The sequence below is a fragment of the Meles meles genome, chromosome 14, assembly GCF_922984935.1.
Source record: "Meles meles chromosome 14, mMelMel3.1 paternal haplotype, whole genome shotgun sequence".
In the NCBI taxonomy this organism is placed as follows: domain Eukaryota; kingdom Metazoa; phylum Chordata; class Mammalia; order Carnivora; family Mustelidae; genus Meles; species Meles meles.
In genome coordinates this window covers 82,591,203-82,609,706 of record NC_060079.1, presented here as the reverse complement: position 1 = coordinate 82,609,706, position 18,504 = coordinate 82,591,203, and the positions used below count along the sequence as shown (strand labels likewise).

The window sequence follows — 18,504 nt, the reverse complement described above, 5'->3', positions numbered from 1 at the left end:
CCAAACTTCCTGACAGAGCCTCTCTCCTCTGTCCTCACAATTCTTCATTCAAGTCACAGTGCAGCAGCCAAGCTCGTCTTATGAAGTCACAAGTGATACGAGCTCTCTCTTTCACTCCAGCCCCCACAATGGTTTCAGGACTCACTGAGCACAAAAGCCGGAATCCTTCCCATGACCCTTCCAGTCCCGCCATGCTGGCTTCTTGCCTTCCGTCCTCCCGATTTATTCACACTGGCTCCTCCCACAGGCTGGGACGTTCCCTCCCAGCTGTGGACTCACCTGAAAGGCTCCTCCTCAGATATCCTTTTGACTAACTCCCCACACCTCCCTGCAGAGTCTCCCACCTTCCTTCCTTCCTTCCATTACCCTCCATACTACGTACCCAACTTTATCTTAATTTTTATGGTCACACACCAGACAGTGGGGCATCACAGAGACAGAGATGTGGTTTCCTTCACTCACAGCTGCCCGGCCCATAATAAAAGCACAATACATATTTGATGAATTAAGCCATTTTTCCTATGGAATATGGCTGCTGGGTTCATGCTTTCATCCAATCCCCATGGCTACTATCTCAAGCCAGCTCCATCTAACATGGAAATTCCATCGTTGGATTTTTAGTTGGTGTCTTTGCTTCTTGCTCTTATCCTAATGCTTCCATCTCTCCTACAGATATACATCCCTGATTAATCTTTGCTGAACACTATTTGTGGCACATGCATTTTCTTCTGAGGAACATACAGTGGATCCCACTGCACTCTGCTTCAAAAGTAGGGCTTGAAGTATTCACAATCATCCTATTTCCCCAGTAGAGCTTAGCAGCCCACTCCTCACTCCCACTCCCGACAGGCAGGCCTCCCCGCCAGCACTCACGCGGGGCAGCTGTTCTCCACACTGTCTAAGTGTGGTTTCTTCTTTATAGACAGCTCCCTCCGGAACCCCTCAGAGATCACATTCTACTGCCCAGCTCTTCCCGTTCATACTAGACTTCGTTTCTATTGTTTTCTACTTTCTTAGGAGCATTTTCCCCCTCTACTTAGATTTGAGGTTTTCTGAAGGCAGGACTCCTATCTTGGGTTCTTGATTGCCCAAGTGACATATGCCTACATCAGGATTAATTCTGATTTTATGACTTCAGTGTCCTCACCAAATGTTATAACACAGACTCTATATTAATACACACATAATATATTGTACATAGATTAAAGTTTCTCTTGGTCTCTGGATTTATGATTTTATTATTCTTAAATTTTTAACCCTAATTCAGGCATTATTTGTCCTGTCGATATTTTACATAAGATATTTAAAAACTTGGCAAACAATCTCTTTGTGGTTGTGTGACTTTTAAATCGATACAGGGCTTATGTCTTCCTGCAATTTAATTTAGACATGTTCCAACAGTACGGCCTGGTGAGCATGGACAAATTGCTTCCCTCTCTCACTCAACACTGCTGGAAGGTGTTGGGAGGGGGAGGAGGGAGCTGTGAAATGGGCTGAGAGCATCGCTTCCCCTGAAGGTACTTACAGCTCCGTAGAGAGGATGGCTATGAAATGAAGAGCTCCAAGTAGGAAGAGAATAATAAAATGGTAGCCAATTCCTATTCCTATTTCTATCCATGAATTCAAAATGAGATAATAATGAATTTTGCAACATAATCTCATCATCAAAGGAAACAATTTCATTGGGAAAAAAATTTCATTAAATATTTGAATGCACAATTTACGAGGAAATCACACGCTTTCCAGGTAGGTAATTCTTTTAAAAATATTACAATAATTTTACCAAAATTTTGCATTTCGTTCACTTGTACTAGACTTGGAAGTTTTAACTATGTTCTTTCGAAAGAGGGTATTTCCTTTACTATCTCAGATTTTTTTTTAAAGACCTCTAACATTTAAAAGAAATACCATCCTTCATCTCTCCACTAGGAAACAACAAACAGAAACCATGAAAACCCACATTGGAAAACTTCTGTGTCACATACCTTCTTTGTCATCGTGGTGGATAATTGCATCCTGTATCATGTCAGCAAGGTTAAAGTGGACTTTCTGACTCTTCCCATGCTTCAGCTTTTTCAGGAATCCTTCCTGCTTCTGAAAAGCCTTCTCTCTTTCATAGTAGGCTTTGATCTGCTCACAGCGCATGCGCTTCACCAGCCGCTGCCGCTGACCGAGGGGAAGGGACTCCAGCAAGCACTGGTCAATTTCCATTTCATGGGTTCGGAAAACGTTACATAGCTGAAAGCAACCTGCAAGAAATACAGTGGGAACGTCACCAGACCCTTACTCCAACAATACAGTAGCACAATAGGGCTCACCAGACCCTTACTCCAATGATACAGGAGCATGATGGAGCTCACCAGACCCTTACTCCAACGATACAATAGCACAATGGGGCTCGCCAGACCCTTACTCCAACGATACAGGAGCACGACGGAGCTCACTTGACTCCCTCTTGCACCGGCACGGAAGTCAGAAACTTAATCATTCCTTTTTGAACTTGGCGTGCAAATGGCAAAGGCCAGTTCACAGATTGGGAAAGAAGCAAAGAGAGTTGATGTCCTACTCAACATCGCACAGTAATAATATAAATCATATACATAGAGCGAGATGTGTGGTTTTGCACAACTTAATATTAGTGAACACCATCTTTTCTTATTTTTCTTAAACCCGCACCAGAGGCCTAAAAGTTCTACAAATGCATTAAAGTTCCATCATTGAATAACACCAACTAAACTTTCTGTGTTACATCTAGGCAGAAAGCCATTCTGAGTCCTTCAGCACAACCTAATAAAATGTTTATCCCGATGACTCTATTTATCTAATGTAACAGAACCTATGTAGGTTATCAGCTGTTTATGTGACGCAGTGATTATTTCCACCCATATATTGCTAAACACATTTCCTAGGGATTGGTAACATCCATTTCTAAGAGACAAAATAATGGCTGAACAGTGAAACATTTTTCTCTTTGCAGTTCAGAACCATGGATAGAACTCTTGCTGTTGTGGTCTCTGTCTTATTAATACAGTGATTAAGGGACTGAATTTTCTGTCCTGAAACTGAAACAATATTCACTTTCTTTCCACCTGATATTCCTTATAAACACTACCCAAAACCCTTGTAATATAAACGTACTGGGTTAAGCCTCTGCCTTTCGCTCAGGTCATGATCCCAGGGTCCTGGGATCGAGCCCCGCATCGGGCTCTCTGCTTGGCAGGGAGCCTGCTTCCTCCTCTCTCTCTCTCTCTGCCTGCCTCTCTCCCTACTTGTGATCTCTATCTGTCAAATAAATAAATAAATAAAAATCTTAAAAAAATTTTAAAAAAAAGAAACGTACAAGCTCATATATCTACCACTAGATTCAAATTTTACTATTGGCAGAAAATGAACACTAGAACACTGAGAATTCGAGAATCAAACTCACAGGTTCAGAAGTGTCTGGATGTTCTTCTCTTCAGGTATTTATGGTGGAAGTCTCCAGCAAGTCAAAGGAACTATGTAACCCCACAAATGTGGTTGATGATATGCCGTGTATGGAAAGATCACTCAGAAAGGGCATGGCTGCTTCATCTTCGGGGAGGTGTCCAAGTCCTTTGAAAGGACACAGAATTGTGACCAGGCAGTTTCCATTTCTGGATCATGTGATACTTTTCAAAGTGTTATTCTCACAACCACTGGGGCAGACCATCTCTCTTTTGTAAGAAAAGGAAACAGAGTTGAGAGAGCCTATGACTTGTCCAGGGCCAAAGAGATGATTATATGACAGTCACAAATGTTCCATAAAGGCTCAAGAAAAACACAGAATAAGAGAAAGCGACTCTCTACAGCCAGATATTTAATAGATGTAAGGTGGAGCAGGGAGGAGGGAAGGAAGCAGAGCAGGGAAGTTTTACTCTGGTTTTTCGTTAGCATTTGACGACGTTGTAGAATCCTATATTTTCATCAAGATCTTTACAAGTATTTGTCAGAGTGATGTGAGAAGCATCAGCTAACTCCATATAAAATGTTCCCTTTCCAGTGACCTAAACACAAAGACACAGCGGCGGTCGTGACATCAACAAATCACTCTCAAGTCTGTCTGTGTGATAAAAGCCGTGATCACAAGCAGATCATCTGTGAGAGCTCATTAATAATGGCAGGAAATACTTCTGCCTTCCAATCTGTTCAGAAAACAGCACTTGGGTTCCCAGGACCCGGGGGCTGCCATGACTTTCCTGGTGCATGAGCAAGTGCCGAGAGGGTCAGCGGAACCACTGGAAAACCCAAAGAAGTAAAGCCTAGGACGTCACAGCATGTCCCTGCCGAGGAGCACTCGGTCCAAGGTAGAGGACAACCTAATAAACACGACAGTCCTCTCTGGGATTTGGCTTGTATGAAAAACCGTATTGCGAAATTTTCAGTTAACCTTGAAGGAGTCTGCATTGACAGCCCCTGATCCATAGAGCAACCCACTCAGTCTGTCAAAACGAGCACTGAGGAATGTTCATAAGTTAATTCCCTTATGATTTGGAAAATCAGAAGCCACGGCTGTTAAATTTCAGATCCCTACACGGATAAAATATTAATTTTTAACATACTTTCTTGTTCAATAATTCCCCCTGCTTTGATTTTTAAATGGTCTAAACTTTCACTTATTTTACATTCTAAACACATAACAGGTGCCGTGACTTTCTTTTTGTCTAATTAGGGGCGGAGCAGCTGTGTCACACATCTGAGTTGCTGTCAAGCTGTAAGATATCACCCGAAGATAATGTAGTTACAGGAAACTTAGTTTTGAGGCATCTACCCAAAACCTGTGAAACTTGGTCACCGAGGCACTGAGAATAATAGTCATTAATACCTCAGGTGACAATCTGGAAAGGCCAGGCCAGGCAGGCAGATGTTTAAGGATAAAGAGGAAGTACAGGAGACTGAGCTGGGCAAGGCTGGTCTGCACCCCTGGGATAGGGGTCCTGGGCAGGAACTCTCTTCCAGCTGACCTGGAGGAGAGTTCACAGGGTTCTGCCTGCCATGCTCCTGAACTGAGGGCTCTTCCCTGGAATTGCCTGTAATTCTTTCCTGCTATTTTGGCTCTCTTGGCCCAGAAAAAGCCACACATGAACTAACACAACTTCAACAATATATGAACCTCATTCTCACATTCTCACAATAATGTATCAGCTCATTAGCATGCAGGACACATTTATATTAAAAGAGCATATTTGCATTATTGTGGCAGAGACTGAAAAGGGAGACCAGTTGTCTTTTCTCCTTACGTGAGTAGGTGTCATTTTTGAGCTCCACAGGGCTGGCACCAAAAAATGTTCACATGCATTTTATCATGTTCTAGCCACCTACAGCTTGCTGCCTGTGAACATGGTGGCATGGCAGCAAGGACGGCCATGGTCTTGCCACTCAGTGTCCCCACTGCTGCCTGGAGCAACCTACACCAAACAGCCCTTCCCTTAACTCTGTACCTGAGAAAGAAACGAATTTCTACTGCAATTAGGCACTGATATTTTTAAAGGGGTCTTAACTCTTAAAAAATTAACATCACCCTAACTAGAAATCTTTTTTTTTTTTTTTGTCTTCACAGTGTTGAGGGGTGATCAGGGAACATTCAACATTTTGAATATTTTGTAGAATTTTGAATGGTAAGACTACACCATTACTACCTACCAAGTGGGGTTCTAGCAAACTTTTGACACTCATCTCTGGTGCAGTGGGAATGGAATCTTTAATTTGTTGGTCTGCCTATTACCATGGTGCAAATGTCAGTCAGTCTCAAGCCACCAAAGTCACATCTCTAAACAAAGAGATGGAAAGAGGTCCTCTCCGCAAGGCAGGGAGGGTCGACTTCAGAACAACCATTGCATCAAGCCCACCGTGGAGGACCACGGCTTCACATGCACCAGAATCAACAAATATTCAGGAATTCCTGAATATATATGTATATTCCTATTTTTTGCTTTATTTTTCTCCTTAGTATTGATCACCCTGAATTATATTTCTACAATATCAATCATTATACTTAGAATGTATCTTATACTCATACTAATGCTGTTTACTAAAATACACCACGTATTTTCTTTTTTATCTGTAAGTCCTCCAAAAAGCAGGAACTTGGACAATTTTATCCACTGCTTATTCTCAGCATCTGGAATAGTAGATATGGGATATTTTTGTTGATGTTGTTCTTGAAACTGTTTAATTAAATTGCTGGCAGAAATACCATATGTATGGCAAAAACTTGACTTAGCATTCAACATATAGTAGTAATGGATGTTTATTAGTTCTGCTCTTCCCAAAATGCACAACAGCACCGTACTTTTCACCTAATTGCTCTTCCTCACTAAATCTGGACTGCCTCAGTGTAGCCAAGTTTATGATAGTAATGGAGTTCTTGATCTACCATATTATTCTGTTTGTGGGGAAAGCTATATGCTGCAATTCTAGATAAAAATTTAGAGACATTTACCATAGCCAGAAATCCTTGCTCAACAAACATGCATCTCTATATAACAAAATTATTGAGCCAGCAAATAAAATATATCAAGGAAAAGCAAAGATCTTAATTATAGAACATCTAGTTAAAAAATGAGGAACTCCATGCTTTGGTCTTGGAGGGCCCTACCCAATGTACCATGATATCAGGATGCCTTATTGTAGCAAACCAAAAATATAAAGACTAAAGTTAACAAAAAAGAAACTCAGAAAATGATCTCCTGAAATTATTCTGCTGTACAACTACCAGAAATTCCTTCAACCAAAACCTTCATGGGGCCATGGTGCACTCATTGTAGGAGGTTTCTTTTCTTTTCTTTTCTTTTCTTTTTTTTAAAAGATTTATTTATTTATTTATTTATTTATTTATTTATTTGAGAAGGAAAGATCACAAGTAGGCAGAGAGGCAGGCAGAGAGAGGGGGGAAGCAGGCTCCCTGCTGAGCAGAGATCCCGATGTGGGGCTTAATCCCAGAACCCTGGGATCATGACCTAAGCCAAAGGCAGAGGCTTAACCCACTGAGCCACCCAGGCGCCCCTCATTGTGGGAGGTTTCTTGCATCTCTTTCCATGACTGCCAGATCAAAGGGGAAATAAAAATTGGTTAAAGCACAGATGATTTGATCTCAAGGACATTTACAGACACTTGCACCCAATTTTCAGGGGAACAGGCATTCATGGATGATTGATGAAGTTGGCTATGTCTTAGGCCACAAAGAAAAACAAATTCAAAAGATGCCAAAGAACTTAAATTACACAGGTACTTTCTTAGCATACTTGAGAATAGAACATCAACTCCAGAGGTGAAGCCACATCTCCCAATATGCTCAGAAACTCACAACGCTGATCCTAAATAAAGCAGATCTAAGGAAGAAAACTAATGGAAATAATACTTTTTCAGCACAAACCATCAAGGAAAATCTCATCAAAATTTCACAGATGAAACTAAAACACTGCACAGAAATAAATCTACAGCTTTCAATGTACCTGTTAGAAGAGAATCTCATCTTAGAACCAGTGACACACCATCCTTGTAGGAGAGGACAAGAAAGGGAAGTCCAAAAAAGGAAGAAGAAAATGAAATGAGGGCCCAAATGGATAGAAAGGAAATAAAGGATGAGCAAAGATGAAGACAGGCATGAGAAATGGGCAATATCCAGAAAAAAAGTATCTTACCAAAAATGACTCAAGAACAAAGAAATAACTTGAATAGGTTTACAATCATTACATTAATTAAATTAATTGTTAAAAATCCAATTACAAAAAAAGGAAACTAATATACAAAAGCATGGCCCAAATGATATCACTGGCCTTTAAGGAATGGATAACCTGTGTTTTCCCCCAATTTTTCTAGAGACTAGAAAAAAAAGGAAAAGGCCTCAACTCGTTTTCTGAGACTAGCATAAGCTTGATACCAAAACCCAAATGAGAATGTCTCAAAAAAAAAAAAAAAAGAGTCACAGATCAATCTTGTCTACACATACATGTGTAAACAGCCCACGTGCATATGTTTTCAGTGGAATGAAAGGATGGCTAATTTTAGAACATCTATGAATGTCTGTCACTACCTTTCAATTCTATTCCAAATTTAGAAAAGGAAGGCCCTCTATCTTTTCTTTTATTATACCTTAAAATGAAGGTTTCCATCAGCATAGACAACAAAAGGAAAAGAAATAAGACCCTAATATGAGTAAAAGAAGGGAAAGCCAGTCATCATTGTAAACACTTATCCTCACAGGAAGCCAAACGCATTCTATGACTCAGCCATTAGGCACCGATAGGCCAGAATTTTGCTCAACACAAGTCAGTATATACACACAAGAAGAAAGTTACATTTTCAAACCCAATATAGATGTACGGCCTTACTCATGTCTAGAAAAGTTTTAAAACATACCATTTCATACTCACGTGACTGACAACATTGTCCCGTCAGTATTACAGAAAAATTGGAGCCACATTATTGAACCGAGCATGTGTCTCTCTCCTACAACCATGGTAAGTACTCTAGAAACCTTCTGAAATATGTTGCAGGTAAAAATAAACAAATACAAAATAATCCAGCATTCAGTGAAAAGGGTGAGGAGTAAAAAAAAGCCAGTTTTCTAAGTAATCCCCTCCCTGAGGTTCAAAGGGAAAAAATCTGTTTTGCCCCCTCTGTGCACCCTTTAATATTGTCTGTTACTGGTACTGGTGGATGACACACCTAGATCAGCAGACCCTGAAGAAGAGAACCTGGAAACACTTCTGCACACAGGCAGCCCACGGTTTGTGACAACGTGCAAATGCCAGTCGGTGAGGAGAGTGTTGCCAATGAGCGAGGGCGGGGCCTGGGGTCAGCCATAGGGAGTAAATGGGTCTCCACCCAGACCTCGCACCGTATATTGAAATGAATCCACAAGGAATCCTATAACCCACTTGGAAGACCGTAGAAGGAGATCATGGAGACCTGGTTTTCTTAGACTTGACACCAAAACACAGTCCATGAATGAAAAATGAGCTGATGGACACGGTTTCATGGAAACTGAAAGCACCCCTGTGTCAAAGCCAAGCTGAGAGCATGAAGAGACTAGCTACAGAGCGGGGGAAGGTCCTTGTAAGCACCTGTCCCACAAAGACTCCCATCAAGAACAAGTAAAACCCTTAACATCCAACAGCAAAAAGACAAATGATCGAACTGGAAAATGGGAGAAGACGTGAAAGACGTTTTTCACTGACACAGATGGACGATGACAAGCAGACACATGAGAAGACGTTTGATGGCACTGGTCATCGGGGAATGCTCATTAGAAGCGTGATGACTCATCACTATACACCCATCAGAAGAGCTAAGACAGAAATAAAATTAGTGGTGGGTAATAAAATAAAATAAAATAAAATAAAAAATAAATAAAATAAATAAAATAAATAAATAAAATAAATAAAATAAAATAAAATAAAATTAGTGGTGGTGTAGATCTCAGGGTCATGAGGCTGAGTCCCAGGTCAGGCGCCATGCTTAATGGGGAGTCTGCTTGACTCCCCATTCCCGCTTGACTCCACGACTTTCTCTTCCTCTCCCTCTGCTCCTCCCTACCCCTGTGCTCTCTCTGTCTCTCTAAAGTAAATAAATAAATCTTTTAAAAAATGAAATAAAATTAGTGACAATACCCAGTGCTGGCGAGGATATGGAGAAACAGGATGTCTCAACATTGCTGTTGCAAATGTAAAACAGGACAGCCACACAGGAAAACAGTCTGGCATTTTCTTTAAATAACGACACTCCACAGCAATGGTTCTAGGTGAGAGTATGTCCCACTCTGGATGGTTTCCACCATGCTGAGGCCAAGGCAAGTCACAAACTCCAGAAGCACTCACAAGAACAGCTACCTCGGAGATGGAGGGAACTCGAGTGTGTTATGCTAAGCAAAATAAGTCAGAGAAAGACAAATGGTGTACGATTCCCCTGATACGTGGAATTTAAGAAACAAAACAGAGGAACATGGGGAAGGGAAACAAAGAAAGAGAGAGAGGAGGCAACCCATAAAAGAGACTCTCAAGGACAGAGAACAAACTGAGGGTTGACGGAGGGAGGGGGGTGGGGGGTGAACTAGGCACGGGAGGGGTGGGGAAGGGGACGAAGGAGGGCATGGGGTGGGATGAGTGCCGGGTGTTATACATATAACATACATTCATACATATATGTATTTACATATGTAGGTGATGGACCCCTGAATTCTATACCAAAACCAAATTGCACTGTATGAGAATTAACCGGATTCTAAATAAAAACTTGAAACAAACAAACAAAAAGAATGGCTTCCTCTTGTAACATTGTCTTCCTCCTGTCTGGTGCTGAGCCCTGCCCCCACAGGGCACCAACGCGGAAACAAGGCAAGAAAGTTAGCAAATGTGGCTACTTAGCTTGACTGATTTATTACTACTACTACTACTACTATTATTATTAAACTAAATATTGGTAGATATGTTTCTGTCCTCCAGGAGCTGACCTCAGAAGGCTGAGAATGGAGTGGATTTGGGCATGATTAGAAATAGCTTATTACCCTAGTTTTCCTACAAGAAAAATGAATTGTCAGATGAAATACAAACAGTGCTATAATTTTCAGGGCACTTGGGTGGCTCAGTTAGTGAAGTGTCTGCCTTCAGCTCAGGTCATGATCTCAGGGTCCTGGGATTGAGTCCCACATCGGGATCCCAGCTCAGCGGGGAACCTACTTCTTCCTCTTCCTCTCCTCCTCCCCACCCTCTAGTGTTCTCTCTCTCTCTCTAATAAATAAATAAAATCTCTAAAAAAAATAGCCCTATAATTTTCCCTGTGAAAAGAAAGCAAATACATTTTATCATTTATAAGCAAGAATGTGTATTTATCTGATTTATGAGTATGAACTGCATTTCAATTCCATCAGCTTACATTCGTGACTTTGGGGATGCTTCCCATCAAAGACCTCAAATATTTCATATTAGGGTAGGTGACCTTGATGTCCTGCTCAGATCCCCTTTACTGGCTGGTACACCCTTCCCAACTGCTCTGAGTATTGGCTAGGGAGGATTCAGAGCTCCTCCCTCCTCTGGAGAATGGTCTGCCAGACTCAGTCTTCCAGGGAGTGGATGACTCTACCCACAGAAGTATGGAAACACGTCCCCTTCACGTAAGAGGAGATGACTCTATGGCGTGATTTACACCCCACGGCAAAGTGAACTGGGAGGTTGAAGACTTTTAGCTAAGTCTACCTTGCTTTGCTGCTTCTTTCTGTTCAATTCCTTGAAATCCCACAGGATTTCCCTAATGAATATTCCTTCTATATATTGTCTCAAGACTCTGCTTCTAGGAAACACAACCTAATACATGTAAGATTATATACATTTACCTTCATTTTCTGTTAAATTTCATGGTTTACACCAAAGGGAAGGATTTTTTTTTTGTAGATGCAAAATTGATACAGATCGAACATACCTAATGACATAGGTTTTCAAAAACTGAAAGTAATAACAGCAGAAGAGATAATAAGACACACATGCAAAAGAACGAAGTGGGGCTCTTATGTTCTATCATAGGCAAAAATCAGTGAATATGTATTAAAGCCTTAAACATAAGACCTAAAAGCATAAAACTCGTGGAAGGAACCAGCAGTCTCATGATGCTGGACTTGGCAATGACTTCTCAGATAGGACACCACAAGCACAGGCAACAGAAGCCAACACTGGCAAACCCAACCAGCTTGCGAACATTCACTCATCAAAGAACACAATGAACACAGTGAAAAGGCAACCTAAGAAGGAAAGGAGATACCTGCAAATTATATATATGTGATAAGGGGTTACTATCTAAAATATTTTTAAAAAGACCTCTTACAACTCAACAGTGAAAAATACAACCAAATTTAAAAACAGGCAAAGGACTTAGACATTTTTCCAACGGTGATATGCAAAAGCATATTTTAAAATGCTCAAAATTCTCAGTGAAATGAAAATCCAGCTATAGCAAGCCATCGCCTTACACCCTCTAGGGGGTGGCTTTTACCCTCCCCCCAAAAGAAAACAGAAAATAAGTGTTGGCAAAGATGTGGAGAGACTGAAACCCTTGGACACTGTTGGTGGGATTGCAAAATGGTTTCCTCTCTGGAAAACTGTGTGACGTCTCCACAATAAATCAGAAATAGAACTGCCATAGGATCCAGCGGTCTCACTTCTGGGTGTGTATCTGAAAGACGGAGAGCAGGATCTCAGAGGACACATTCACACATCTATGTTCACTGCAGCCGCATTCACAGTGGCCAAGAGGTAGAGGCAGATGCCACCGGTGGTGAGTGGATAAACACAGTGTGGTTTCTCTGCACATTGGAATATTATTCAGCCTTAAAAAAGGAAGGGAATCCTATCATGTGCTACAAAACGGATGAACCTTGAGGACATGCCTAATGAAATAAGCCAGTCACAAAATGACATTTCCTGTCTGATTCCACTCGATAGAAACAAACTGGAATGGTGATTACCAGGGACTGGAAAGAAGGAGAAGGTGGGAGTCGCTGTTTAATGAGCAGAGAGTATCAGATTTTAAAGACGAAAAACTTCTAGAGCGCCGTGTCACAACAGCGTGAGTGTACTTAAGTGCTGATAACACACTTAAAATGGCTGAGATAGTCAATGTTATTTCATGCGTTTCACCACCCTAAAAAAAAAAGTGGGGAAAAAAGAGAGAAGACACAAGAGGCTATTTCACAGGAGTTCTTAAAATATATACACATAGTGTAAGTAGTTCATGAAAAATGTAGTTGCAAACTTGATTGCTCAGCCCACCTTATAAAAATGTTTGCTCTGAAGTCTGAGAGGCAGGAGGCAGTTGTTGGGGAAGGAAATTAGCACACTCACGCACAGGTGCTGAGCACGCCCACGTGTGTGGGTGCACACACACTCTCGTATCTAGGCACCCCCCAAAACCGTCCTAGCAGAAGCTTTATTGGCAGAATCCATTGTTAGAACACGCTTCCAGAGTTATTTTTACTGCGTACAAAATGACGATGAAACAAAGAAACAGTGAGGATTTTCAAAGACAAGAGGATAATCAGTTTCAACATACTCCCCCAGAGCCGTAAAAAAACACAAAACTCTACTGAAGCATGGAAGTCTTTAAAAAGGGCTCGATTTTTTAACATCTTTGTAATCAAACTGCAGGTTTGTAACCCTCTTTACAGAGCGAAAATAGTACAAAGAAGTTGCACTGGGGAAGAAGATATAGATGTTATGCCTTAAAATATCTCAAAATGTAGGTCCACCACGCCTGTTTCATGAAATCTTTCCCTGAAACACTTCTCTGAATGATGGAGAGGTAAACCTAAATAATTTAAATTCTTCTCAAGAAAATCTACAATATTTTTCATCTCCCTACTTACTGCCTTTAAATTTTTAAATTTATATATCAAGTGATCACTTGTTTGGTTTCTATCCAATAATTACGACATGCTTTTCTAAGGAGAGAATGTGAAGAACATTCTCTCTTTATTTTTTTAAAAGATTTTACTTTATTTATTTGACAGAGAGAGAAATCACAAGTAGACAGAGATGCAGGCAGAGAGGGAGAAGCAGGCTCCCCACCGAGCAGAGAGCCCGATGTGGGGCTTGATCCCAGGACCCTAAGATCATGACCTGAGCCAAAGGCAGAGGCTTAACCCACTGAACCACCCAGGTGCCCCAAACATTCTTTAAATTAAAATAGGAATAAAGCAAATACGCAGGACATAAAAATTACTACAGACTCTGGAGTATATTTATGCTTTTACACACTGACCTATAGTTTTGCACATTTAAAATTTCCTTAAAGACAAGTGATTTGATTACTATAAATAGCTTTTTGGGGGATACAAATTTATAGTTATAATTCTTTCTGGAGTTTGTTTCAGGATAACAATAAAACTGAAGATTGTCACCCTGAGGCAATGTTCTCGGTTCATTATTCAAGTGGACTCTCGTGTCTTATCAAATCTATGGTTGATAGAGGGTATAATGTGGTGAAAACTCTTCCCTGGTTATAGATGTTTCCAGAATCATGTCCGCGTGCTAATGACCCTACACAGATTTACCCGGATACACAGAGCACTGAAAGACCAGGCTCCTTCTCAGAAGACAGCCCAGCTACATTCAGGACCCACAGAGTTGGGTAATTTGAAGCCCCACATCAAAATATCAACTAGCTACGACCTTATGAGATACACTTTCAATAAGAACTTGTCTGGGGAAGTCTAGACCCTTTAAGATCAGAACTGCCTACTCATGGCTGCTCTCAGATGCTTCCTATAGCATGCCATCTCGCTAAAATTAAATCCTGAATTAATTATTAATTATCATTACTTATTTAATTATTAATTAACAATTAATAATTAATATTAATTTTCCTGAATGCCCTGCCTCTCTGAACACCATGGTCCCAGTCTTTGGTCTCTCCAAGGTTGCTGTGATTGCTGTCCAGTCCTTTCCAACAGGCGGCGGAGCTCTGGAATTAAAGTCTCAAGACAGACTTGAATTCCGGGTAGCTCAAAAGAGAAGCCCTCTTTGGGTTCATTCAGAAGAAAACGGATTTAGACCCTCTCCCTCAAATACACAGGTTTGGCCCCCCAGACTTGAAATAACATCTGTTCATCACCCACATCTGCACAATTCACCTTTAGCCGACATCTTCGATTCTGGAGGAGAGAGACTCAGCTCACTCCATTCCTGCCTCACAGTGTTTTTTTTTTTTTTTTTTTTTTTTTTTTCCTCACAGTGTTTTTAACAGACAAATTCCCTGGTGTTCCAGGCCGTCTCAGAACGGGATACCTGCCCCTGTCAACACATTGGCTCCTCTTTAGGAAACATAGCCCTGACTAGCCCTATGACCTCATCAGTCAATCATGCAACTTCCTGGATGCCTTTGGTCTGAGTCCTGAAGCAACACTGTAAAATGAGCATCGCAAATGGCAAGTAAAAGACCAATGAGCATGGGCTGTACATTGACAGCTCCTCTTTAAATGTATTTTTTCGATTTGAAAGCTTGTGTGTATGTGTCGATGCAACTGTAATTTCATGGCTATAAATAATTTTTTATTCCATCATTCTCCTAAGTCTTGCAAAGGTTTTTTTTTTTAATTTAAAATGGTAATTTGATATATATTTGATATTTGACACTATTATGTTATAAAATGTTCTCAGTTCTGTAATGGGCTGAAACAAAACTGAATTTCACATCTAATATTTAATTTTGGGTTTAGAGAGTCTTTTTTCCCCCTCTTTCTTTTAAATAGGAAAAATTTAGAGAAAAATCATATGCTAAAATTTCTATGATCCCTTCTAGGCTAAGATAATTTCTAGGTTATCATTTGTGTTTTTAAATAATTTCCATTGTCTTTCACATCAATTTATAAGATACATTCAGATAAGAGAAATTCTTCAAGGCCAATTTATTTTATTTTTTTAAAGATTTTATTTACCTTTTTAACAGAGAGAGAGAGAGAGCACAAGCTGGGGGAACAGGAGGCAGAGCAGGCAGAGGGAGAAGCAGGTTCCCTGCTGAGTGAGGAGCCTGATGGGGGGCTTGATTCTAGGACCCTAGGATCATGATCTGAGCTGAAGGCAGCTGCTTAACCGACTGAGTCACTCAGGTACCCTCACGGTCAATTCAAAATGCAATGTCAAAACAGAGAGTATGATTCACAGATAAACATCCCCTTATCCAACATAAGGGCATTCTTTGTCTCACGTCTTTTTTTTTTTAATTAATTCATTTTGTTTAGGGAGATAGAGCACAAGCAAGAGGGGCAGAGAGAAAAGGAGAGAGAATCTCAAGCATGTAAGGGCCTACTTAATCAGAGGGAGCCATTTTGTTGTTTATGCAGTAAACTTAGATTGACTCCGCCCCTCCCAGAGGAACTTAACTTGCAAAGCCCAGACACAAGGGTGGATCAGGCCAGGTAGAGACATCCAATCAGTGGGGCACGCATATATCTACTAGGGTGAATTGTAATTCAATTGGCCGCCCGTGTGTGACCTAACATGACTGTGCAGTTTTCTCTGTGCATTGCAATCTTATTGGCCACCTGTGTATAGCCCAGCAAAACTACCTCTATAAAAGTTAGTCTGTGAGGCTGGGAGGGGTTGCCTCTTTGCAAGAGACAGCCCTGACCAGTCAGTTTGATTCTCGATGCTTGGCGTGAAATAAAGCTTTGCTTGACCTTTGCTTTGTATCAGTCTCACTCCTTTGATTATGGACCCTAACAAGGAGACTCCATGCTCAACACAGAGCCTGACTTGGGGCTTGAACTCACATCTCACAACCTGACCTGAAACCAACAGTTGGACACCCATTGACTGTGCCACCCGGGTGCCCCTCAAGTCTTAATTATTGCATTGAACACACTTGGCTTCAGTATATTACTACTGTGCTCTCCTGGACAGACTTTTCAATAAAAAGAGAGAGAGAGAGAGAGGAAGTTTGTCTTAATGTTAACCTAAAATAATGGGTGTAAGCAATAAAACTAGTCATAGTGTTCAAGCCCATCATCCATGGGCTCCACCTCGCCCACAGAAGATTATTACGAATTAAGGCACCATACAAACCATCCAGTCTTTACATACCTTCCATCTTCCTTCCTGTATTCCTGCTACTCCATCATATGGTATCTGAAACTACCATTACCTATCTGGTGAGCCCCATTATTTCTTCTAGGAGCACCCTCCTTCTGGAAATCACCACTCCTCTCTCTCTTCACGTGGTTCAAGTGGGGTTATTACAAAGCCCTCCCAACTCAACAGTGTGGAAAGCTGGAAACATGACTTAGGTGAGTCCATCACAATGGCCTGTACACTGGAGACTGATGAACTGTCCTTGTGCAGGGATCTGACCCTAGTGGGGACAATTCAGGACCCTGCCCTGAGATTTGATAGGTGGACATGAGGAGCAGCAACAACAAAAAGTCCCTCTCTTACTTGTTATTATCACCCCACTGGGATGTATGTATGTGCTAACGAGACTTACATCTTCTGACTCAGAGAAAGAGAGAAATAGAGGAACAGAGAGAGGAAAAAGGGAGAAACAGACAGAAAAAATAATATCAGATAAATCCCCAGACCCCATATTTAGGAGTATCTGAAGCCAACTGAATTGGACTTCCCAGGTAGAAGGGCCGTTTTCCACACATGAAAGCCAGTAAATTCCATTCTGTGCTTGAACCCTTACAAGTTGATTTTCTGCCAACGGCAACCAAGTGACTCATATACAACATACAAGTTTTTCTTCCCCCTAAAGGATACGTCCCTTTAGAGCACGACATCTCTTATCTTCTGCCATCGATGTGTAGTTTATTTCCATTATGAGAAAAAAGGTTTAAACTCTCCTACGATATTGAATATTGATTTTATATTATTTATTTTAAAATAACCCATTTCTAAATTTCAGAAAGCTTCCCACACGTGTTTCTTGTGTGCTGTGCTTTAGATGGAGACAAAAATTCCCTCTAGTCAGTCACTCCTCAGTAAACAAAGTAGCCCCTGAATGCCCTCGGTGCACATGGCTATGAACCGAGATGCAAAGAGGTAGAAGCTGAAGCCCCTGGTCACAAAGGTACAACCACACCACTGAGAGTTCATCGGCATAAGGAAAAGTTCAGGCACAATGATAACCAGGATTCCGTGCTTCTCACAGGGCAAATGCCTGCATCCCTAACTGTCCCCAGAGCATGCTGACCTGCAGGACCAGTGGCCTCGAGCACGAAAATTCAGTTTAACCCTCTTCATGCAGGCATAGACCAATGGGCCCAATTCTTGCACTTTAATTTTTCTATCTCCGTGCACATGACACAATGATATGAAGCAGTTTTCCTACCATAAAACTCTATTCTCACAATTCAGTAGACACTTCAGCCAATATCCTTCCCTTCCCTTTCCCCCATAGACCTCACACCCCTTTAGGGAAGGCCCATCTCTAGTTTTGCTCACGGGTGCATCCATAGAGCATAGCAAGGGGCCTGCCATGTATAGGATTCAATCTCCATCTCACTTGTTCAAACATGCTATTAAGAACCTGCTGTGTGCAAAGCTGAGTATTTACACATTTGATGGTTATAAGTTTAATCAGTCACTGTGATGAGCTCATATTGCTTCTTGACTAAGATAAAGAGGACAGTCACCTAAATATATCTAGTGTCAAGGAAAAAACGGATGAAGTGCTCAGTTAACTCAAATAAAAAGAGAATTGAGTACTTGGAGGTCAAGTACAACTTCATGGCATTTGACCTGAATTTTGACATCAGGTAAAATTTGGAAATTCAAAGACAAGAAAAAAAAATTCTCATTTCAAACTGGGGAACAAAAATAGAAGAAAGGCAACAATCTTAGAAAAATTGAAAGCATTTGTGGGGGTCAGCTGGAGAGATGGAAAGACACATAAAGGTGAAAAATCAGAAATGAGAGTAAAACGACTAGAATCAGAACATTTCTGAGGGAAGAAAAACTCTTACACTTTCAACTCTGCCACAGGGAGCCTCTGACAACAAGT

General features: G+C 41.0%; 1 protein-coding gene across 4 annotated transcripts in view; it reads right to left on the bottom strand.

Annotated features, from left to right (window-relative positions):
- MYO16 (myosin XVI) overlaps nucleotides 1-18,504 on the bottom strand; it is a 596,952-nt gene that overhangs the window by 449,206 nt on the left and 129,242 nt on the right. For all 4 annotated transcript variants that reach the window (XM_045978501.1, XM_045978500.1, XM_045978499.1 and 1 more), the window contains exon 2: nucleotides 1,986-2,249. In XM_045978501.1, coding sequence (XP_045834457.1) covers nucleotides 1,986-2,211 — 226 coding nt within the window. In that variant the 5' untranslated portion in view covers nucleotides 2,212-2,249. The remainder of the gene's footprint in view (nucleotides 1-1,985; nucleotides 2,250-18,504) is intronic.